At 48.5% G+C, this 24,217-nt stretch overlaps 1 protein-coding gene across 4 annotated transcripts in view; it reads left to right on the plus strand.

Annotated features, from left to right (window-relative positions):
* EVC (EvC ciliary complex subunit 1) overlaps window positions 1-24,217 on the plus strand; it is a 123,496-nt gene that overhangs the window by 26,589 nt on the left and 72,690 nt on the right. For all 4 annotated transcript variants that reach the window (XM_034951910.3, XM_063603688.1, XM_034951911.3 and 1 more), the window contains exons 6-11: window positions 3,900-3,998; window positions 7,391-7,528; window positions 10,334-10,492; window positions 15,115-15,331; window positions 16,053-16,201; window positions 18,533-18,631. In XM_034951910.3, the coding sequence (XP_034807801.2) occupies window positions 3,900-3,998; window positions 7,391-7,528; window positions 10,334-10,492; window positions 15,115-15,331; window positions 16,053-16,201; window positions 18,533-18,631 (861 nt within the window). The remainder of the gene's footprint in view (window positions 1-3,899; window positions 3,999-7,390; window positions 7,529-10,333; window positions 10,493-15,114; window positions 15,332-16,052; window positions 16,202-18,532; window positions 18,632-24,217) is intronic.

Here is a 24,217-nt window from a genome sequence, read left to right on the forward strand (position 1 = left end):
GAGGAAGTTAGTGTCATTTTCATGCCTGCTAACACAACATTCATTCTGAGCCTATTGATCAAAGAGTAATTTCAACTTTCAAGTCTTATTATTTAAGAAATACATTTCCTAAGGCTGTAACTGCCATACGTAGTGATTCCTCTGAAGGATTTGAACAATGTAAATTGAAAACCTTCTGGAAAGGATTCACCATTCTAGATGCCATTGAGAATATTCATGATTCATAGGAGGAGGTCAAAATATCAACATTAACAAGAGTTTGGAAGAGGTTGATTTCAATCCTCATGAATAACTTTGAGGGGATTCAAAACTTCAGTGGAGGAAGTCATTGGAAATGTGGAAATAGCAAGAAAACTAGGATTAGAAGTGGAGCCTGAAGATGGGACTGAGCTGCTGCAATCTCATGATGAAACATGACTGGATGAGGAGCTGCTTCTGAGGGATGAGCAATGAAAGTGGTTTCTAGAGAAGGAATCTGCTTCTGGTGAAGATGCTGTGAACATTGTTGAAATGACAAAAAGGATTTAGAATACTATGTAAACTTATTTGATAAAGCAGCTGCAGGGTTTGAGAGGATTGACTCCAAGTTTTAAAGTTCTACTGTGGGCAAATTGCTATCGAATAGCATGGCACGCTGCAGAGAAATCTTTTGTGAAAGGAAGAGTCAGCTGATGTGGCCCATTTCAGAGTGGTCTTATTTTAAGAAACTGCCACAGCCACCCTAACCTTCAGCAACCACTACCCTCATAAGTCAGTAGCCATCAACATTGAGACAAGACCCTCCACCAGCTAAAAGATTACAACTTTTTTTTTTTTTGAGACGGAGATCTCAACTCACTGCAAACTCTGCCTCCCAGATTCAAGTGATTCTCCCGCCTCAGCCTCCCGAGCAGCTGGGACCACAGGCGCGCACCACCTCGCCCAGACAGTTTTTGCATTTTTAGTAGAGACGGGGTTTCACCATGTTGGCCAGGATGGGTCTCAATCTCTTGACCTCGTGATCCGCCTGCCTCCGCCTCCCGAAGTGCTGGGATTACGGGTGTGAGCCACCGCGCCCAGCCCAACAACTTTTTTTTAATAATCATCTTAGGCTCAGATGATCATTAGCATTTTTTAGGAAGAAGTTATTTTTAAAATTAAGATATGTACTTTTTTAGACATACTGCTATTGTACACTTAGACTACAGTATAGTGTAAACATAGCTTTTAGATGCACTAGAAAACCAAAAAATGTGTGTGACTTGCTTTATTGTGATATTCACCTTACTGAGGTGGCCTGAAATCAACCCTACAATACCTCCATGGTACGCTTGTATTATTTTTGTACCTTCATTTGAATCTATAACTATCCCAAAGTTGGCACTATGGAAAGGGAGAGGATGAGGGCTGTAAACATTACTGATTTATTTGGGGTCAGGAAAAAAGTAGGCTCGAAACTAACATCTTGCAAAAATAATGTTATTATATCTTATACCATATCAGTCTTCAGTGAGTAGAAAGCCAGGACACCACTTTCTCCTTAGAGCTCATTGTCATTGGCAAATATAATGAAGGTTGGTGGGCAGAATTCTGGGTTCAAATCTCAGCTCTGTTGCATGTGGCTGTGTGGCAGGAGGCAAGTGGCCCCTGCAAGTTGCCGGGCGTTTTCTCATCTGTAAAATGCGGAAGATGGTACCAACTTCCCCACATGCCATGGAGATCAAGTGATAGTATATATAATACATACATTAGGCTGGCCCAGAAGAATGATTAACAAGCCTTAATCCATTAAAAGAAGGATCAAAAACTGTAGCCCTTGAGCCAAATCTGGCCATGTCCTTCTTTTCCATGTTGCCTGTATGCCTGTGTGGCATATGCCACAACCGCAGAACTGAGTAGTTGCAAAAGAGATCATATGGCCTGCAAAGCCAAAAAAAATTTGCTGTGTCACCCTTTACTGAAAAAGTCTGCTAACCCCTGCATTTAAAAATGCCTTACCAGGCGGGATGCAGTGGCTCATGCCTATAATCCCAGCACTTTGGGAGGTGGAGGCAGGCAGGTTGCATGAGTTCAGGAGTTCGAGACCAGCCTGGGCAACACAGAGAAACCCCGTCTCAAAAAAAAAAAAGCCTTACCGGTTCACCAAAGAAAAAGAAAATGCCTTATTATATCTAAATGACCTTTGACAAAGAGGCAAAAGCACTTCAGTGGAGGAATGATAAGCTTTTCAATAAATGGTACTGGAGCAATTGGACATCCATAAACAATAACAACGACAAAAGAACCTCAACCTAAACTTCACACCTTATACAAAAATTAATTCAAAAGGGATCACATACTTAAATGTAAACAATAAACTGTAAATCTTTTAGAAAAAATATTGCCAGGCATGGTTGGCTCACGCCTATAATCCCAGCACTTTGGGAGGCCGAGGTGGGTGGATCACTTGAGGTCAGGAGTTCAAGACCAGCCTGGCCAACATGGTGAAACCTCGTCTCTACTAAAAATACAAAAATTAGCCGGGTGTGGTGGCACATGCTTGTAATCCCACCTACTTGGGAGGCTGAGGCGGGAGAATCGCTTGAACCCGGGAGGTGAAGGTTGCAGTGAGCCAAGATTGCACCACTGCACTCCAGCCTGGGCGACAGAGTGATACTCCATCTCAAAAAAAAAAAAAAAGAGAAAAAAGAAAGAAAAAGAAAAAATATAAGAGAAATTCTCCAGGATTTAGACCTAGGCAAAGAGTTTTTAGACTTGACACCAAAAGCATGACACACAAAAGGAAAAATTAACTGGAATTCATCAAAATTAAAAACTTTTGCTTTGCAAAAGACCTCTTTAAGAAGATGAGAAGACAAGCTACAGAGTGAGAGAAAACGTTTGCAAAACAGATGTCCACCAAAGGACTAGTACCTGGACCAGATAAGGAAATTTCCAAACTCAGCTGAAGACAGGAAGCAATCCAGTTAGAAAATGGGAAGGACATGAACAGATATTTCACCAAAAAGGATATATAGATGGTAAGTAAACACGTAAAAAGGTGTTCAATGTCATTAAGCCAGCATGAAAATCCAAGTTGAACTCACAATAAGATATCACCACACACTTGTCAAAATGGCTAAAATAAAAAATAGTGACACCACCAAATTCTGGCAAAGATGTGGAGAAACTGGATCACTCATACATTGCTGATGGAAATATAAAATGGTACCTATGGCCATACTGGAAAACGTTTTGGCAATTTCTTATCAAACTTAACTTGCAGTTACCAGAAGACCCAGCAATTGCATTTGTGGGCATTTATCTCAGAGAAATGAGGACTTACGTTCACACAAATGTTCACAGCAGCATTGTTCGTAATAGCCCCAAACTGGAAATAATCCAGATGTCTTACAAGGGTGAATAGATCAACAAATTGCAGATACAGCCCCCTCTGTACTTCCTGGGTATCCCCACTTATGGGAGGGTTCTTCCTAGTTTAAAGGACATCTCCATCCGTTGAAACAGGAGACTGACATGGATAACTTTTCATTTCCAGTTCCATACAACTATCCCGCTGATTCTTTCTTCAAAGAAGCAAACCCTCCTTTGCTTTTTATATTTTCTTCACACATGGAAATGGGGGATGTGGAGGGCCTTGCACAGAGTAAGCACTTAATATTTGTTGAATACATGCATGAGGAAGAAAGGAAGCTTTTTAAGGAAGCTTCATGAAAATGTAATGCATTATGGGCCATTGTCATGATTTATAATCTGAGTTCCTTTCCTTCAGCAAAAAATATACGTGAAGAGAGGGTGAAAGAGAAGAAAAGAAGGAGAGAGGCAGTGGGGGAGGGAGGGAGAAGAGACAACAGAAAGCAAAAGACAAAAATACCATTGATTAAACTTTTCTTTTGTTATCTTTCCTTTCTTGGCAATAGATGTTTATTCAGATTTTTAAAATGTGCCTCCTTGACCTTCTTCCTAAAAAGAAGTCAGATGATGAATTATACCAGAAGATCCTTTCAAAACAAGAAAATGTAAGTAAGTCTTCAACCTATGTTTCAAGGTAACTTAAAAATAGTTTATTATAATATATACAACTTATGATGCAAAAATTTTTTTCTTTCATGTATAAAATAGCTTATTACAATATATACTTTTCAACACAGTATAGTGAAATATAAAAGTATGTATACAAATATTTAAAAAGTGTATTATCAAAATTTGGAATACTATTTATAGCAAAGAGAATAATATTGGTCATATCTACTACTCAAAGACGGTCACTGTTAATGTTTTTTTCTGCACACATTTGGGATATTTTTAAAGACATAATTTGTTTATTGGTTATAGCTATGTATACTACTTTGTATTCTAGTCTCAGTCTTTTATGGAAAGTTTATTTTGTCTCATGCGCAGCAAAGAGTCAGGGCTTGGAGTCAGACTGGTTGAGGTTGGTATCCTGGCTTTATCTTTTACAAGCTCTCAGAATCGTAGTTTCCTTTTTGTGTAGTGAGATAATTCCAGTTCTGCGAGAGTGCAGAAAGGATAAGAGAGATGTGTATGATACACCTAGCAATGTCATAGTTGGCTGTGAATATGTGATGGCTGTGTCATCCTCATTATCACAACCACCACCAAAATCATCATCATCTTCATTATCACCACCACTTTTATTTTGTATCACCATCACCACCACTATTACTATCACAGTTCTCTTCTTCATCATGTCATTGTTGTCATCACCATAAACACCATCATCTTTGCTATTGTCACCACTGACATCATCATTCTTTGTCTTTACCACCATCATCATCCTCATGACCGCTGTCATCACCAACACCATCACCATCCTCATGTCCTCATTACCATCATCATGAGCATCATTTTTATCATTGTTGTAATTATTGGCATTCTCATTACTACCATCACTGCCATCATCATCTTCATTACCACCATAATCATCATCACCATCCTTATTGCCATCACCACTACCAATGTTGCAGGGCAGGCAAGCTCCAGAATAGGGTTTAGCCTGGGAGGGTACTTGGCTTCACCTAGGAAGGAATTCAAGGGAGAGCCAGTGGTGTTAGACAGTAGTGTTTTAGTGAATGGTGCTACTCCTTGCGGAGCAGGGCTAACCCGTAGGCAGTGTGCCCAGAGTTGGTAACATATGGATGCTTGGCAACTGTATTTATACTCATGTAAACCCACTTTCAATTACATGCAAATGAAAGGGCAGTTCATTGCAAATTGAGGGACAGGTTATTTAGAACTTTCTAAAAAGGGGACAGTAACTTCTGGGTTGTTGCCATGGAAAAGGGTGGTAACTTTTGGGTTGTTGACATGGCATTTGTAATCTGTGGTTGTGCTGGTGGGAGTGTCTTATGCTAATGAGCAATGAGGGCAGCAAGGGATCACTTTCTTCACCATCCACTGGTTCCTGCTGGTTTCTTCACTTTATCCTGTCTGGACCAGATCCCATTTTGATCAGCAGGGTTGTGATCAGAAAACAAGTCCTGCCAGTCTCCTACCTCACCTTATCCTCACCATCATTGTCATCATTATTCTCGTTACTACTATCACCAGCCTCTTATTCATCATCCCCTGCCATCATTTTCATTATCATCATCATTGTTATTGTCATCATTTTCATTACTGCCATCGTCATTGCATCATTGTTGTGATAGTCTTCATCAGCACCACCATCATCACCATCTTCATCAGCACCACCATCACCACCTTTATCATCTTTACTGCTACCTCTACCTTCACCTTCATTAGAGTCCTCATTGTCATCGTCATCGTCCTTGTTCCCACCACCGTGAGATCTGGGGGTTTGGGAAGGAATATTTCTTCTTTACTCCACTGGATTCCATGAGGAAGGATGACTCACTGCATCCCAGGAAGGAGGAAGGACATCATCGTCTTCACTGTCATCCTCAGTATCACCACCATGGTCATGGTCCTCAGGCAGTGCACATCGTGCTTGACATACATTATTTCATTTAATAGTTATGACAGCCCTGTGAGTGGCCATTGTTATTTTTGTTTTACAGCTGAGGAAACTGAGACTCCATGAGTTCAAATGACTTTCCAATGGCAAAAATGATAATGATGACGATGACATTTATAATGGTATTAGTAATAATGAAACAATACTGTCTGTTATAATAGAAAGAGTAAGAGCCTTGAAGTCTGCAGACCTCAGATCAAATTCCATCTCTACCACTTAAACAAGGCTGTCTGAACTTAAGCAAGCATGTTAATTATAATAGTGGCTACTATTTGTTGAGATAGGCTAGCCAAGTGATTTAAATGCATAATTTCATTTAACACTTGGAATGACTTTAAAACTTTCAGAAGAGGACAAGGAGTGCCCAGAATTTGGAAGAGTAAGGACAAGCCTGGCACTGCCCCTTCCTGCCTGGGCGTCTTTGGACAAACTATCTTACCTTCCATAAACCAGCTTTCTCACCTGGAAATGGGTCATGATTTCTCTTTTGCAGAGATGCCGTGAGGATTAGAAATCACATATGGCCTCAGCTTGGGTCTTCAATAGTAGTTTATATCAATGTTATTTTTCCTAGTGAACCTTGACCCATGCCACACTGTTGGCTATGTGACAATGAATATAGAGAAAATAGAACTGCCTCCCACACACTATCTTGGGGTTTGTGAGTCTATACTTAGGACTCACCTTTTCCTTCCTGAGTTCAGAATCATTTGAGAGAGTCAGGAGGACAGATATAGAAATGTAGCTTTGTTACTGATTAGAGGCCAGCTTGGACGACATGGCTTACATGCACAGCTATCATGGCTTCCTAATACTGAATCCCAGAATTCACTCAATTGCCTAGCTAGTCACGGGCAATGCTGGGCCACCTCAGGCTTCCCCACACAGAAACAGGGCCTTGGCTACCCAGCTCACTCTAGGCTGATATCACACCAGAGCAATGGCCTCCCCTGATTGGCCCATCACAAACAGGAAGAGGCTGGGCAAGTTTCTGGCCTTTAAACCAACCAATCAAATACACACCACTTCCTGCCCTGGGGTGTTGTTCTTTCCCAGGAAAACCAGAAGAGGAGCAAAGAAACATTCCTTCCCAACCCACTGGATGTCATGATATTTTCCAGGACTTCATAATGATTGAAAGATACTATTTTATTGATTTTTAAAGTATGGTCTAGTTTTTTTTTTTTTTTTTTTTTTTTGAGGGAGGATATACAGGAAAATAATCCATTATTCTTGAGGCTCTATGTTTAATGAGAAAATGGGTCAAACCTCATGTACAACAACCCCCAGAGCATTTAACTATTGTTTAAAAATATTTTGTGAAATGTGAAAAATAAAAGCATTTATTTTTCTAGAATTTAAGACACGCTAAACTTTTTCTTTATTTGCTTTCTTTTTTTTCTTCTTCTTCAGGATTTGGAGGAACTAGAAAACGGACTTCAGGTCAAACTGTCAAACACAGAAATGTCGGGGGCTGGTGACTCTGAGTACATCACCCTGGCTGATGTGGAAAAGAAGGAGAGAGAATACTCTGAACAGCTAATCGATAATGTGCGTGCCGGACTTTCTTTCCTGTACACAAATTTTGGTTCCTAAAACAGTTAAATTGGCTAAATTAGAGAGATGATAGTTAGAAGTGTGCCTAATACTTGAATTCCCCTATCGCATTCTGCCCTAGAGGCAGGATCCAGTTTCTGATGCTAAGTGATAGGGAAGAAGTAATTAAGCAGCAAAGATTCACAAAGGGAGGTTTATTTTTTATATCATGAATTATCCTCATTTAAATTTCAGATTGGTCTTTTTATCATTCAAAGCAAAGGTTGCTATAACCCTTGATGTCATCACTGCCCTTTGGAATAGAGTAGAAGAAAGCTGCTAGGCATCACTCGTGAAAGCAAGTTTTAAATTCCAGACAGAATGGCTTCTCTGAAACATCTTTTTTCTTTTCGTTTGGGTTCCACCACCCCCTGTTCATATATTATGTATTAAACAAACATGTCCTTGGCACTTGCTCTTCACCAGGGATTGTGCTGGGCACTGGGGACTCAAAAATCATTTAGACATGGCCCTGCCTGAGAGAGGCCAGGAGAGACAAACAGGTGAGCAGATGAGGGCTTCACAGAGTGACACATCTTGTGATAGAAGGAAGCACCGGAGAAGGCCCGAGGCAGGCACAGTGGAGGGAAGAGTTCATTTTACCCCAGGCTTAGGAAAGCCTCCGTAGAAGAAGGGACCATGGAGAGGCTGGCCGGGAGAAGTGTGGGTGCTGGCCAGTGGTGGGGCAGAGATGGGAGCTAAAGAGGGCTGAGAGCAAGTCGAGGTAAGGTAAAGCCAGAGGGATCTGGCCAGAGGGCTTGTGTCTTATGCCAGCGAGGTGGGAGTGTCTTTTGCCAGCGAGGTGGGAGTCACTGAAGCTTTGAAGCAGGGGGTGGCTGAGTTCAGCTTCTGCTTTACAAGGGCTGCCCAGGCACTGAGTGGAGGGTGGTGAAGAGCTACTGGGCTAATCCAGCAGGAACTTTATTAAGGCAACTGCAGTAGGATGGAGAGGTGAGGAAACGTGTGAGAGAAGCTGTGGTGGTCTACCATGGGGCGGCAGGTGGGGAGGAGGAGGGGGTCCAGGGTCAGTGCTGCTGAAATAAGCGCCCCAGAGCAAGACGCTCATGGGAGGGAGGGAGCCAATGCTCCTGTCCTCTGAATAGGTCCAATATTGAGAGGAGAGGCTTAGAGATGGAGGGTCTCCATGACAGCCCAGGTTAGAGGACTTGGAGGGCCAGAATGTTCTTAGAATTGTGGGCCAGGATGCTAAGGAAGAGGGCCAGCCTGGATTCCGGTGGTCCACAGAACCCCCAATGCTGTGTGCAGTATCTTGTCCATGTCTGCCTTTCTCAGGGACAGGGTTCAGAATTTTCATAAGATTCTCCAAAGTATTGGTGACCTCCAAAAATGGTGACCTCTGGCCTAGAAATGGTGTGTAAAATGGGAAGAGAAAAGAGCTTTGGTGCCAAATCCTGGATCCTGCCCATATTTAAGGAGGAGGGGATGAGAAGAATTGGGACAAGAAAGCAGAGGAGGAATTGGATGAGCTTTGCAGAAGCAGGAGAAAATCATATCATGGACGCCAAGAGAATCAGGAGTTTGTAAGCAGAGCGGGCTGTGCAGAGTTGGCGGGTGGCAGTCTGCAGTCACGTGGCAGGTGGAAGGCAGGTCATCTGATGGCTCCAAGGGGAAGAGCAGGGTGAGAGCGTGAGGGTGTCAGGCAGGTTTGAGGTCCCTCCTGGCGGGGATGAGAGGAGGAGCAGCATGTATGGGGTTTACTGGGAGGCAATGGGGCCCTGAGATGGGAAGCCGCATTGATGAGGGGTGTTCATCTGGGTGCAGGCTTCCTCCTGGCAGAGCCAGACTGACACCGCAGTTGAGGCTGACAGAGTTTCATGATCTTGAGTCACAGCAACAAAATCAGCATGGGTTTCTGGTGACACTGACCCCTGCCCCCTCCCATGCCCAGTCCAGCCAGAAGTGTCCATTTCAGCCTCTCAGAGGCTGAGCCAAGATGGAGGCAACCTCAGCCGTGGAGTTAAATGGACCTGAACCAAATCCTGGCTTTCACTGGGTCCATGACCTCTGACAAGTGACCTAACTCCCCCGAGCCTGTTCCTACACCTCTAGATACATACTTTATCATGATATCAAATGTGTGAAGCACCGAGCCTGGCGAACAGCCTGTGGGCCATGAGGGAAAGTTGTTCCGATTCCTAGTGTCATTGTCCTTAGAGCTCTGACTGGCTGTGATGACTCAATTAAACCTCCTGCATTCTAAGCCACTTGGAAATTCCCAGCTCTGCTCCTGATAAAATGAGGGGGAGGGAAGATTTTAAAGCAAAATGTTTTCATGGTCAGCATCCTCTCTGCCATATTAAGCTTTTGTACTTTTAGGACAATAACTAATATTTAAACATCTGTTTATGCTTTTACTTCCAGGAAGTATTTAATCCCATTTAAAATTGCGAAAGCTTCCATGAGCACATTGTCACATTTCATCTGCCCCTAGGTAGCTGTAATGACGTGTGCAAGAGTCTGTAGGCTGGACAAGCTACTGCTTTCTTTCCTTAGCAGCAGTGCTCTCGTGTCTGCTGAAACACCATTGCAAAACTGACTGACACTGGAACCAGACAATGGAACCAGAAAGAACTTCACTGTAGAATGTGATTGTTGCCAAGAGAAACTCACTGAAACTGTAGAATTGTTTAGAATCTTTGTTTGTGATAAGGAGTGAATTGTAATTCCCGAGCACGCACCGTTTGGCTTTCTTAAGTAAGTTTTTCCCTTCACTTCTTGCTGCTTGTGCTCATTTCACAGATGGAAGCTTTCTGGAAACAGATGGCAAACATCCAGCACTTTCTTGTGGACCAGTTTAAGTGTTCCAGCTCCAAAGCCCGACAGCTCATGATGACTCTGACAGAAAGAATGATTGCAGCCGAAGGGCTATTGTGCGATTCTCAGGAGCTGCAGGCTCTGGTAATGCTGGAGGGGGCGGGAGGGAACATAAAGATATTCAGACTAGAGATTTGGAATCCTGAGGCTTGACATCCTTAAATCTAACAGATTCATGTTGTAGCTGGTTATATAGAGCCTCGGGAAAAAAACCAAAAACAACAGTAAATTCATTCATCCATTTATTTATTTATCCATCCATCCACCCATCCATCCACCCATTGACCCTTCCATCCATCCATCCATCCACGTGTCCATCCATCTACCCATCCATCCATCTGCCCTCCCACCCATTTATCCATCCATCCATCCATCTACCCATCCATCCACCCATCCATCCACCCACCCATCCATCCATCTGCCCTCCCACCCATTTATCCATCCAACCATCCATCTACCCATCCATCCATCCATCCACCCATCCATCCACCCACACATCCATCCATCTGCCCTCCCACCCATTTATCCATCCATCCATCCCTCCATCCATCCATCCATCCACCCACCCACCCATCCATCCACCCACCCATCCACCCACCCATCCACCCATCCATCCACCCATCCATCCATTTACTCATCCATCCATCCATCCACCCATCCATCCATCCATCCATCCGTCTATCCAATGAGCGAAGGCTCTGGCCAGCTCAGTATTACTGCAGCATAGAACACTGGTCCTAAACCTGAAATTACACATTGAAATTATCTGGGAGCTTTAAAAAGTACTGATTCTTGGGCCCCAGATGGGTCTCCATCCCAGAGTTTCTGACTTAATCAGATTGGGGTGTAACCTGACTGGGCATTGGGGTTTTTAGAGCTCCCCAATGACAATGGTGGGCGCTGGGGTTGACGCCCACTGGTGTAGACAGAGCATTGATTTACTTTCCTGATTGCCCTGTTTTGCCTGCAGAGTTCTTTACCAATGCCTTTTCCTGGCCTCCACTCTGAGGTTCTAATATGATTGGTCTGGAGTGGAGGCCCTGGCATTGTGGGTTTTAAAACTCCCTGAACTACTCTGACGGGAGGCCAGGGATACAAACCCCTGGTGCATGGGTGTCCAACCTTTTGGCTTCCCTGGGCCACATTGGAAGAAGAAGAATTGTCTTAGGCCACACATAAAATACATTAACACTAACGATAGCTGATGAGCGGAAAAAAAAAAAAAAAAAAAAAAGGTCCCTGCTTATTTTTGTGAAGCCTACCAACCACAGATAAGCAAAAAAGTCCTCACATTCAAAGGGTTGGACACCCATGGGAGAGAAATCTGCGAATCCAGCTTTGACTCTGGGCTCTGTTGTTTGGAGCTGTGTGATCTTGAACACATTACTTAACCTCTCTGAGCGTCTGTTCCCCTATTTATAAAATAATAGTGCTAAGAGTTGCCACAGACAGGGCCTGGCTAGATGCTGAGTGACTCCTAACACCCCAGTCACCATTGGGTTCCTCTTGGTACACATTGGGCTCATCCTGTGTGCGCCAGTGTGTACTAGGGCCAGGGAACGAGCCCTCTGATGCTGCCCTGCACCCATTTCCCTGTCCTGTGCACCAGCCCGTGTGGCAGCTCGGCTCAGAACCCTGCAGTGGCCGCCCTGCCCTCAGCACAGACTCAGCTCCTCAGACCCGTGGGAAAGCCAAGCCTCAACGGATCTTTGCCTCCTCTTGCACACCACATGCCTCTCCCAGTCCGCTCTGCTCCTCCAGGTGTGATCCACAGACCACAGCATCGGCAACACTGGGAGCTGGTTAGAGTGCAGAATCCTGTCCTCCACCCCTCCCAAGCAGGATCTACACTTTAACAAGACCCCTACATCCACACAGTTGTTTGAGAACTTCATGTGCTTTTTCTCAGTATATACACACATGGCCTTTTTTTTCTGTCAACACTGCCGAAAGATAGGCATGGAATATATTTTATTCACAGCACACAGATAAGGAGCCCACTCAGTGATCCACCTAAGATCCCCGTCCTCTCTAATGACATCGCTGAGCCTGGGCCTGAAGCTTCCTGGTTTGCTGCCCAAGCCCCTTTGAATTGGATTTCAGTTTGATAAGGCTGCTGACTCATTAATGCTCTGCAAAGGTGAAAGACTATTCTTCCTATATTTTTTTCTTTTGCTATCAGCAGGATATTGATGCAGAAAAAAGAAAATACATCCTTAGCTGACTCTGGCCAGAGTATCAGCCAATAACTTCCAAATAGGAAGAAGGAAAGGGATCATCCAGTTTAACAGCATGACTGTCCTTCAGCCAATGTTTAATGAGCACCTACTGTGTACCACATGCTGTTCATGGAAACCATATTGCAGAGGTTAGGAATGCAGGCTCAGGGAAGAAACTGGAGCTCCCACTGCAGTCTTGCCACTCGTTAGCTGTGTGATCTTGGGCAGATAATTTAAGCTCTCTGTGATTTGGTTTCATTTTCTGTGAAATGGGGGCTATGATAGCACCTGCTCTTTCACAGGGTAGTTGAGGGTGTTAAAGACTTGGCAGTATGTAAAGTTTTTAGAGCAGAGCCCGGCACATAGGAAGCATTCAGTACTTGTTAGTCATTAGAGTCCTGCAGGCCACATGTCAGCAGGAGAAATAGACAACAAAAAATTACTGTAATGATGGATGGACAGGGCTACACAGTCTATGTTTGTATAGAAGAGGGATGGATTCACTATGCCTGCATACCGGGCACCAAAGGGAAAAAAGATGGCTTCCGTATCTGAGAACACAGAAGAGTTGGAATTCCCAGAGCGGCCTCCCATCTTTCTGGCCTGGGCATTTGGAGCTGGAATGTGCATCTGTAAATATTAAAACTGGAAGAGCCCTTCAAAGCGACCCTGACGGTCATCAGATTCAGTTTCTTGAGACTCACAGGAAAAAAAACAGCTGCCAAGACAGATGGGACTGGCTGTAGATAATGGTGAAAACAGCTGACACTCAGGGAGGCTCACTGTTCCCTGGCCGTTGTTCTCAATGCTTGACGTATTTTGACTTACTTAATCCTCATGTCAAATCTGTGTGGCAAGGGTCAGGTGAGGAGCTTGTGCTCAGGTCCTGGGAGCCAAGTCTGAGCCTGGCACTGTTGACTCAGCCACACTCAGAGCACATCAGGGCCCCCTTCCCCCATTCCACGTCCCTCTTCTCACGCAACTCTCTCCACTCCCATCCTCCCTCCAATATAAGCACATCGATTGCACCACCACTGCCGACTCCAGCCAGCCTGTGTTGGGTTCTCAACATGCTCTTTAGAGGTGGCCAGAGCCACCCTTCCCGCGGCCCACCTGGCACCTCCGCTTATCCTCTTGCACCCTCTAGGGTTCACGGGCTGCTGGAATGAGCCTCGCCGTCCTTGTCCATCGCTGGGGGATGTTCTTGCCCTAGTCTTGTATTGTGGGAACAGAGGCCAGTGCAGCTCAGCGCACAGTGTGGCCATGACTGGTCAAGGGGACATGGGCGACTCAGGCCTGGCCCCTGTCTTCAAGGGCTCTCAGTCCAGGCTGGGACTGCCCCTCACAATCACCTCCTCGAAGACAGGAGCCCTGGGGCAGTGGAGAACAGAGTAGGGGACCAGTGAGGGTGGGGACAAGCAGGGAAGGGCCACAGAACCCATGAGGACAAGAAGGACCTGGCTGGGCAGGGGAGTGAGAGGAGGCAGTGAGGGTGTTCCAGGAGGAAGGCCCCGCATGTGCAGAGGCTGGGCAGCCGGGAGCAGGCAGGTGTGCAGGACAGGGCCCCACAGAGCTTCCTGCACCATGCCTGGGGTGCTGGACTTGATCTCAGGGCAGCAACAGGAGGGTTTGGGGCCATGGCTGACAGAACCATCAGCATCTCTGAAAGGTCCGCTGGTCTGTGAGGTGGGGTTAGAGCATGGGGCAGAGATGGGAGGCTGGGGAGCAGGACTGGCCTGTGGCCTCGGCCCAGCACAGAGGTGCCTAGGCCTGAGCTGGGCGTGGCTGGGAGTGGGGGGTGCAGAGTCTGTGCCGAGGGAGATGCCAAGGCCCCCCGCCCGCTCCTCCTTTCCCCCTTACTCTCATTCCACAAGCAGCTGCTCTCAGGTGTGCAGGGCCCTTGGCTGCCTCTGGTTGACATTTCCCCCTCTTTTCTGAGAGTCCCTGAAATGATGAGGTGGGGCTGGGGAGGGCCTTCTGTAGAATCTGACTGCGGGGAGTCGTGTTGGAAGTCAATCGTTCCCCTGAAAATCTCGGCCGTCCTTAGCAGTCAGGCTCTCTGGGGCTCTAAGAAAAGCCAGGAACTGCTGGCACTTTGCATTTCCTCCGCAGCCCTGTGGGGGCCACAGGGCCAGATTGGCCGGGGGAGATGACTATAAGCCAGGTGGCTTTTCCTCCTTGACCGTTTGTAAATCTGGATTCCCTCCTAGGAGGGTGGTCCTCTGGGGAGCGCTACTGGTGACTAAGTGCCTACATGCTAAGCTGCGTCAGCCTCCCCGCACGCTAGGAGAGACACTTAATCCCCACCTCGGGGGCAGACCCAGATCTCGCTCATGAAGGAGAAGGGGAGTTCATTCCTCTGGGCTGCGCTCTCCCAGGCAGTGCCATTAGTTAATGACCCTGGTGGCTTCTTCTCAGCTGTTAATTAACATGCCCTGGTGGTTCCCAGGACACCCCAGCTATGGTCCTGTGTGTTTCTTTTTGCAGGACGCCCTGGAGAGGACGATGGGGCGGGCACACATGGCAAAAGTGATTGAGTTTCTGAAGCTGCAAGTCCAGGAGGAGACCAGGTGCCGGCTGGCTGCCATCTCCCACGGCCTGGAGCTGCTGGCTGGTGAGGGGAAGCTGTCCGGGCGGCAGAAGGAGGAGCTGCTCACGCAGCAGCACAAGGCCTTCTGGCAGGAGGCAGAGCGCTTCAGCCGGGGTGAGCTGTGGGCATGGGTGCCGCGGTCCACAACACTGGCCTTCTGGGTCCCTGGGGCTGTGCAGTGAGAGGGCTGGCAGCCTGGGGCAGTGTGCCCATGATGCCGGGCACAGGCTGCCTTTCTGCTTCTGCCCTAGGGACTGGGTCACTGGGCTGCTCTCTGGGGCTCTCTTCCCTTCTCTGTACAGCAGAGTCCATGAGGGCCACTGCCCAGGGCAGGGGTCACCTGCTGCACTCACTCACCAGGGATTCAGGCTGATTGAGTCCCCATGTCCTGCAGCAAAGCCACCAGGAACTGCAGAGGGACAGAGGAGGGTGAAGGGTCTCACACTAGAAATTTACCACCCAGCGGCAGCTCATGGTCATGCTGGAGTCATGTGGCCCTGCTCAGCGGCAGAGTGGGTGAGGATGGGCCATGGTCCAGCGTGTGGGGCAGGAAGGGGAGCCGCGCGTGTGTCCCACACATGCTCCTGCCCCAAGGCTGACCCTGGGGTGGGGGTGGGGCAAGGCTCAAGACGTAGGAGGCATCTGGGCTTAGCTGAGGTCACACTGCTAGTGGGACCTACAGAAAGAAACCCAGGTCTGTCACCGGTAGGACAGGCACCATCTCTGCAGCCGACACCAGCTTCCCCAACCTCCAGACAGGAGAAAGCATGAGGGTCCCCACTGAAAGTCTGGCTCACAGAGTCACCTCCTGTGCTGTGGCTTTTTTCAATCCCAGAGTTTGTCCAGCGAGGCAAAGACCTGGTCAAGGCGTCTCTGGCTCACCAGGTGGAGGGAACGGCAAAACTCACGCTGGCCCAAGAGGAGGAACAGAGAAGCTTCCTGGCTGAGGCCCAGCCGACTGCTGACCCGGAAAAGTTTCTCAAGGTGACTCACATCCCCAGCCTCTGCACATGTGGGTGAGCCAGTTGTAGCTCTGTTCCCGTGACTGAGCACGGGACGCCGGAGGTATTCATCAGGCATGAGGTTATCTCCCCACTTCCCATGTGTCAGCCGAGTGACCGAATCTCAGTCCCTTAGCCCCTACATCCCTAGGGTCCTAGTGGACTGTAAGCTGGTGATAAGAGTTGTGCTGCCCTCACTGGGCTGCTGAGAAGAGGAGGGGGTAGGATCCGTAGAGAGCTTGGCAGAGTGCAGACGCATGGCAGGAGCACACAGATGGTGGCAATGGCGTGAAGGGAGCAATGTGTGGCCCAGAGGGGACAAGCATGTCCCGGAGAGTAAGGCAGGCTCACACACCCAGGGACAGGGCCCTTGTGGGTCGGCTGCAAGTCCAGGAGAAGGAAGGGAGTTCCCAGCCTTGCATGTGGGGTTGAGTGGTCAGGGCCAGGAGGTGGCCAAGGTCAGAGGTACCCTTGGTCTTGCCTGAGAAGGGGACAAGAAGACCTGAAGGAGGACAAAAAGCAAGATGTCACCCTCCAAGGAAAAGGAGTCAGCTGGCCCCATTGCAGGCTCTAAGGACCTGGACTTGCCAGTTCTCAGAGGGACCACCGAGCTCTGGTTTCGCTCTGCTTGCTTTCACTAGTAATGGGCAGTGGGGCTGGGAGAGGACCAGCTTGTCCGTAACCGTCTTGCAGGCTGCTTAAGCATTGGGCGCTGAGGCCAGCCACACTTGGGTTTGGGTGCTGACTCTGCCACTAAATAGCTGGGTGACCTTGGGCATGTTGCTTACCCTCTGGCCCTCAGCTTCCACATCTGTGAAATGGGCATAATGGCACCTATATCACAGCATTGTTAGGATTCAGTGAGACCAAGGAAGGGGCAGCCCCAGCCTCACTGTTTGCCTGGGTCCGCCTGCCCTCCGTCAACACTTGGTACAGCATATCTCAGTTCTGCCAAGGGGTGGGTGGCATCATGTCTGGGTCCAGGCTCAGCCCAGAATACAGGCCCAGGGGCTCTCCCTGGGGGCCAACCTGGTGGTGGTGGCACCACTGCAGTGAGAAGCCAATGGAGGGGTCCCCCGAGAACAGAGGACAGGCCTCTAGGTCCCTGGTCCAGCTGCCTCCCTCACCCAGGGAGCGTCTTCCAGGCCCATACTTGGAGCTTCTGCATTTGCCACAAAGGGGTAGGGTAGGTTTTTCTATCTTTGAGACCCATTTGAAATAAGAGGAAGATAAGGCTATTCAGCTCCTCGTTATTTGGATATTTCTGGGCCCCTGTCCTTGATGTCACAAAGCCCAGTGTGAGTCCAGAGTGTGGAGACAGTGCCTGGGTGACCTCGGTGTCCCAGGGCCTCGGTACAGTCCTCGGAACGCCTCAGCGCTGGCGTTCAGGACACGTGGGACGCAGGCAGGGAAGGGTGAATGAGCGCATGCGTGCATGAATGAACCAGGACATGGACAAATGGGAAACGAGCAAATGAAGGAAGGAGGATGGAATGGGTGGGAGAATGAACGAACAACACCAGGCTCCCAGTACACACTCAGCACCCACCTTTTTCCAGTCCCGCCCTTCTCTCTCATCTCACCTCCTGCCCGTAGCATCACCAAAGATCTTAGGGGGTTTACCTCCTGGTCTCTGCTGCTGCTCGCTGAGCCTGGCTCCCCATCTTCCCTCCAAGGAGTCCTTCCTTGTCCTTAGAGACTCCATTGAAACATCTCCCCCACTGGGAATTTTCTCCTGCAACCCTTCCCTGAGAAGGGTCTGTTCCTCTGTCCTTCTGCCCCGCCTCGCCCCTCTCTGATGCTCTGTTTAGGGCTGGCTGGGTCTCCCCCTGCTGATGCCCGGGGTAGCCCAGTCTCCTGCTGCTCTGCTGGGGTCCTCAGGGAAGGGCCTCCACCCCTTGGTCAGAGTGGGGCCTGGCTGGTTGCTGACTGCACTGACCTCCAATCGCCAGTCTGTGTCACCCCTGCTGGGTTCCCATCAGTGGGTCTTCCATGGCCTGGGTGGTCAGAAAGTGATGTCTGGGTGGCTGCGGCCAGGACAGAGGAGTGACAGAAGTGGTCCAGTGGCCCCTCCTCATCCTGGGTTTAACAAAAGCGTGGTGGTTTGTGGTGTTTCCTGGAAATCGGATTTGCTGACGCTGGCATCAGCTGTGAAAGCCATGTGACAGCCCCATGCCTCAGTTTCCTTGTGTGTAATACAGGTGCCAACATCCTTCTTTCTAACCTGAGATGCAGGGGATGGTTGGAGAACCTTCTGGAAAAAAAAAAAACCCCTGCATGTTTCTACCAGACTCAGCTCTTGTTTTCCTCACAGGCTTTTCATGAGGTCCTGGAGAGGCAGAGGCTGATGCAGTGTGACCTGGAGGAAGAGGAGAATGTCAGAGCCACCGAGGCTGTGGTTGCACTCTGCCAGGTACATGGCCTCTGTGGGGACCAGCAGAGAAGCCCCAGGGTCTGTGTGTGTGCGAGAACCTCACATCCTCCTGGCTGGGGACCCCAGAGGTGGTTCAGGTCCAACCCCGCACTCATTGGCCGGTGATCCACGCAGGCCGTGTCCCCTCCATGCGATCCTCCTTGCCCACCGAGGCGGTTGGCCTTGGTCCTCTCTGAGGCGCACCGTCCATTTTTGGGGTGCTGAGGTTTCTTATCTCCACACATCCCTGTCAGCAAAGCTCTTTGGAAATCCGTTCTCCCCAGGTGAGAAATAGGCCCAGGGTTTCTGGGTGTCATCAGTGTAAAGTGGTGATGAAGAAGGGGTTCTGGGCTGAAATGGGGACGTCAGAGATCACATGCCACACCACCTCTTTCCCCTGTGCAACCGTGTGCAGGTCTGGGGTGGGGAGGTGAAGCTGGCCATGCTTGCCCTGCCGGGTGACTTTGAGAGAGCAGGAGAGGGCACCTGAGCCCTCTTTAGGGGCAGGAGTCACAGGATGCCATGCTGAGCCAGACAGAGCCCCTGCCTCAGGCAGCATCCTCAGTTGTTGGAAAGACAGGAGTGTGGACACCTGACTATGAAGGAATCAACAAGTGGGTGTTGGGCAGCACTGGGAGGAGGAGAGGGCCTGGGTCTGTGTCCTGGCTCCCCGCTTCCTCACTGCGTGACCACAGGAGCATCACTTGGCCTCTAGCCCTCAGTTTCCCCATCTGTGAAATGGGGACAGTCATAATTCTTCTTCATGGTGTGCCAGGAGGACTGTGTGTGGGGACCCGAGACAGCAGCTGGCACTCGGAACACCCCAGGGCACGTTGTCTCCGGTGACAGCTTCCCTGCTTCTGAGTGCAGAGGAGAGGCAAGGGGCTCCTGGGTGAAGGTGACGTCAAGGACAGCAGCCTGTAGGAGGCATTGCTGAGCCAAGCATTGGATGAGACCAGGCCCAAGTGGACAAGGAGTCAGCGGGCATCCCCATCAGGGAGAAGCTCATGCAGTGGTGGGAAGTGCAACTCCTCACCCGGATGGGAGCTGCACTGGGGTCAGTCATGTCTCTGTTAACCTGCTAGGGCTGCCGTGGTGAATACCACTGACTGGTGGGTTAAACAACAGAAAAGCATTCTCTCAAGATTCTGGAGGCTGAAGCCCGAGATCACGGTGCCAACAGGATTGACTTCTGGTGAGGCCTCTCTTCCGGGCTTGCAGACAGCTGCCTTCCCGTTGCCTCCTCACAGTTATTTCTCTGTGCTTAGAAGACTGGAGGGCAGGGGAGAGAATGAAAGACAGGGCTCTGGTCTCTCCCTTTTCTTATAAGGACACCAGTTCTATGGGATTAGGGCTCCACCCTGATGACCTCATCTAACCCTAATTACCTCCTTAAAGACCCTGTCTCCAAATACAGTCACATGGGATAGTGGAGGTTAGAGCTTCAACCTAAGAATTTTGGAGGGAGACACAATTTAGTCCAAACAGTGTCCTTCAAAACGTCATGTCCATCTGGAACCTCGGAATGTGGCCACACTTGGAAATAAGGGCTTTGCAGATGTAATTGGTTAGATTGCACAGTTGGTTAGGTCCTACTGGATTCGGGTGGGCCCTAATTCTAATGGCTGGTGTCCTTATAAGAAAGCCATGAGAAGACATAGAGACACAGGGAAGGAGGCTGTTTGAAGACAGAGGGAGGGACTGGAGTGATGCAGCCACAAGCCAAGGAACACCTGCAGCCACCAAAAGCCAGAAGAGCCCAGGAAGGGCCCCTCCCAGAGCCTTTGGAGGGGGCGAGGCTCTGCCAACACATTGGTTTCATACTAATGCCCTCCAGAACCGTGAGAGAATAAACTTCGTTGTTTTAATGCACCCAGTTTGTGGCACTTTGTCATGGTGGCCACAGGAAACTAAACGGAAGGCAATTTTTGTTCAGGGCTAGCTCCTATCTTAAGTGCCTCTTGAGTATTTGATTATTTAATTCTCATGAGATTCATGAGGAAGACACTGCATTTTCCTTCCTTCCCAGATGAGGAGTGAAGAAGTGTTTTCTCCAGAAATGGGTAGGATGGGGCTCAATTTGTCAAAGCCCTGGGGCCCACAGACAGGAAAGGAACAACTTTGTCCCCAGAGGAGTCAAGACTCACATCCCTGGCTGGGCATGGGGAAACCAAGTTCTAATCTTCCTCTGAGTGCTAACATGCTGTGTGACCTTGGCTGGTTACATAACCTCTCTGTGCTGGCCCATGTATCTTGCCCAGGTTTTACACAGCTAGCAAGCGGGGAAGGTGAGATTTAAAATAAAGGCTTTCTAATGTTAGTGCTGATGTGCTCACCCCAACCATGCTGCTCAGTGTTGACGGCTGTTGTGAAACCTCGCTTCTTGTCTTTTTAGTTTAAAAGAATGTAAACAAGAGACCACAGTAAAGGGGATGCAGCACAGAGCAATTTATTGCAAAGGAGAAAGAATGTTCTGAAAGTTAGGTGCAGAATAGACAGGATGCCCTGGGAGATGATTCAGAGCAGATGAGACAGCCTTGACTTACCGGGGAAACTCCCTTTCTGGGGAGTCTTACGTGATTCTTCATAAGGGGGTGGAAAGAAGCATTATTAGTAAGCATGTTGCGGAGGGCGGTGGGGGGGGTCCTCTGAGTGCCCAGGCACAGTAGCTGTACACACTTGTTCATACATCACATGTCTCATTAGCATCTTAAGTCTCCGTCCAAAGGTGTGTTTTTTACTATTATAATGCGCAGAGGGTCAGTCTGAGGACAGATAAAATCAAAGTGCACCTGCCGACTGCAGGAGACGTTGCCTACTGCAGGAGACGTTGCCTACTGCAGATAACTGTGCTTGAAAGAGCCGGACTACAGTGTAAATGCTGAGGCTTACTGTGTTGATGGTTTGGTCACCGCATCCCAAGGACACGGTCACTTCCTTGACTACCTATCCTGCCTTACATGTGGGCTGTGGAGCATAATGGTGAAGCCCAGGCTCTGGAGCCAGACATCTGGGGTTCAAATTCCCAGCCGGGCCACTTATTTCCCCTGCCGGAGGTGAGCCCAGGTGGCCCAGAGGCTATGGGGGCGGGGGGTGGTTTCAGCAGCATTCTCCTCCTCACCCCCTATGGTGGCTTATTGGATTCTCACCCATCCTCTCTAAAGCAGTTCTCAAACCTTGCTGTGCATCAGAATGTCATCAAGATTAAGGAAACTGAGGTACAGGTTAGATCACTTGCTCACAATTACACAACCAGGCTGACAGCCTGAGTAAAACCCTATCAATGATTGCTGCAAAGGGTAAGCCAAGCAGTATATAAATGTAAACCCAGAACATCTGAGAAGGGTCTCAGTTCATTTAGAAAGTTTATTTTGCCAAGATTGAGGATGTGCGCCTGGGACACAGCCTCAGGAGGGCGTGTCCTGACAACACGCGCCCAAGGGGGTCCGGACACAGCGTGGTTTTATACATTTTAGGGAGATATGAGACATCAATCGGTATATGTAAGAAGTACATTGGTTCGGTCAGGAAAGGTGGGACAACTTGAAGCAAAGACAGGAAGACTCCAAGCGGGGAGGGGGCTTCCAAATCACAGGTAGGCAAGAGATAAACAGTTGCATTCTTTTGAATTTTTGATTATCCTTTCCAAAGGAGGCAATCAGATCTGCATTTATCTCAATGAGCAGAGAGATAACTTTGAACAGATGGGAGGCAGGTTTGCCCTGAGCAGTTTTCAGCTTGAGTTTTCCTTTTTGCTTAGTGATTTCGGGGGCCCAATATATTTTCCTTTCACAATACGAAAGTGCCTGGCCAGCCCCAGCGGGTGCTGGTAAGTACATCAGTTTCAATAAAGGGTTGTCAATGATGCCACCATGACATCCTTAAGAAGTTATGCATTTGGTTTTTCCCTGTGTGGGCCTAGTTGCTGGGCCTGTGAGAGCTTCAGTGAAGAAACTGAAGACAGCCTTTTAATGTAACATCAGGAGAGGGTGACAGGTGTGACGAGGGGTGATACCTGCTGGAGTCTCTCTCCTAGGAGGAGGTATATGAAATGTACTGCATAAGAAGGTGTCGAGGGACACGGTGGAGATGGGTGTGAAATTCTCCACATCTATGTGGGTCTTTGTTTTTTGTTTTTTGTTTTCGGACAGAGTTTAGCTCTAGTTGCCCAGGCTGGAGTGCAATGGTGCGATCTCGGCTCACTGCAACCTCCGCCTCCCGGGTTCCAGAGATTCTTCTGCCTCAGCCTCCCGAGTCGCTGGGATTACAGGCATGTGCCACCACGCCCAGCTAATTTTGTATTTTTAGTAGAGGCAGGGTTTCACCACGTTGGTCAGGCTGGTCTCGAACTCCTGACCTCAGGTGATCCGCCCGCCTTGGCCTCCCAAAGTGCTGGGATTATAGGCATGAGCCACCGCTCCAGGCCTGGCCCAAGACCTGTGTCAGCATGTCTCCCATAATTAGTCTGGAGGGATTTCCTTAGATTTACTTTGCCATTTCATCACAAGCTTTTAGGTTCCAGGTCGCCTGGCATATTTTACATTTCCTCAATTTGGAAATCGTTGCCTTTGGTTACTGGAAACTGCTTTTCCTGATACTCCATAGGAGCAGGCTAAAATCCTCCATTGCCGATTGGAGAGCTGGCTGCGCCCTCCTGGCTGGGCATCCTTGGGCCAGAGCCTGGACTGCTCTGAGCTCTAGTTTCCTTCTCTGTGCAATGGAGACTGGGAGCCCATTTACTTTAAAGGCTGGGTGCGCCGAGGAGAGCAGGTCCACGGCCCAGACCTGGCACATGGTAGGTGTTCAGTGAATGCCTCCCCGCCTGCTCCACAGGGAGCATGATCTCAGGAGATGTTGAGCCCAGTGGGGATGAGCCCAGATCTGGGACCAGGGTACTGGGTGTGAATCTCAACCACCAAAATGAATGACTGAAGCAGGTGTCACAATCAATCAAGGTTTATTGAGCCAGCTTGAGGGTGCACCTGGAAAAACGCAAGTCACAGACTTGGCTGTTTTTTCCAAAGAGGTTCTCAGGAGGTTTAATATTTATACATTTTCCTTTAAAAAGGCGGGGGGCGGGGGGTGGTTGGGGGGGTGGGGCAGCAATGAGAGGAACAGTTACACACTTGAAAGACTTTAGTTAGTGCCTAGTAAATCTACAGTTTACATAAGATCAGGTGAACCTTTGAAGAAAAAGAGAACAGAGGAAGCAGGCGTCTCATCTTGTCTTTGTTCTGTACCTGGGAAGATAAGCCAGCCGTCAACATGATCAGCATGGAGTCTTTTGAAAGGGCTGGTTTCTGCTTAGTCCTTAGGGAAGAAAGGCTTATGGTGGTTGGCTAGCGAGGGAAGGGGTACAATGAGTTGTGTTCCACCTCTCATCCCGTCCTTTACGGCACCGGGAATTCAGCTTCCAAGGTTTCTCTGGGGTCTCATTGGCCAAGAAGCCCCAACTGTTAGTCAGTTGGCAGCTGAGAATTTTTTTATTTTTTTTTATTATTATACTTTAAATTTTAGGGTTCATGTGCACAATGTGCAGGTTAGTTACATATGTATACATGTGCCATGCTGGTGCGCTGCACCCAC

This window comes from Pan paniscus, chromosome 3 (genome assembly GCF_029289425.2).
Source record: "Pan paniscus chromosome 3, NHGRI_mPanPan1-v2.0_pri, whole genome shotgun sequence".
In the NCBI taxonomy this organism is placed as follows: domain Eukaryota; kingdom Metazoa; phylum Chordata; class Mammalia; order Primates; family Hominidae; genus Pan; species Pan paniscus.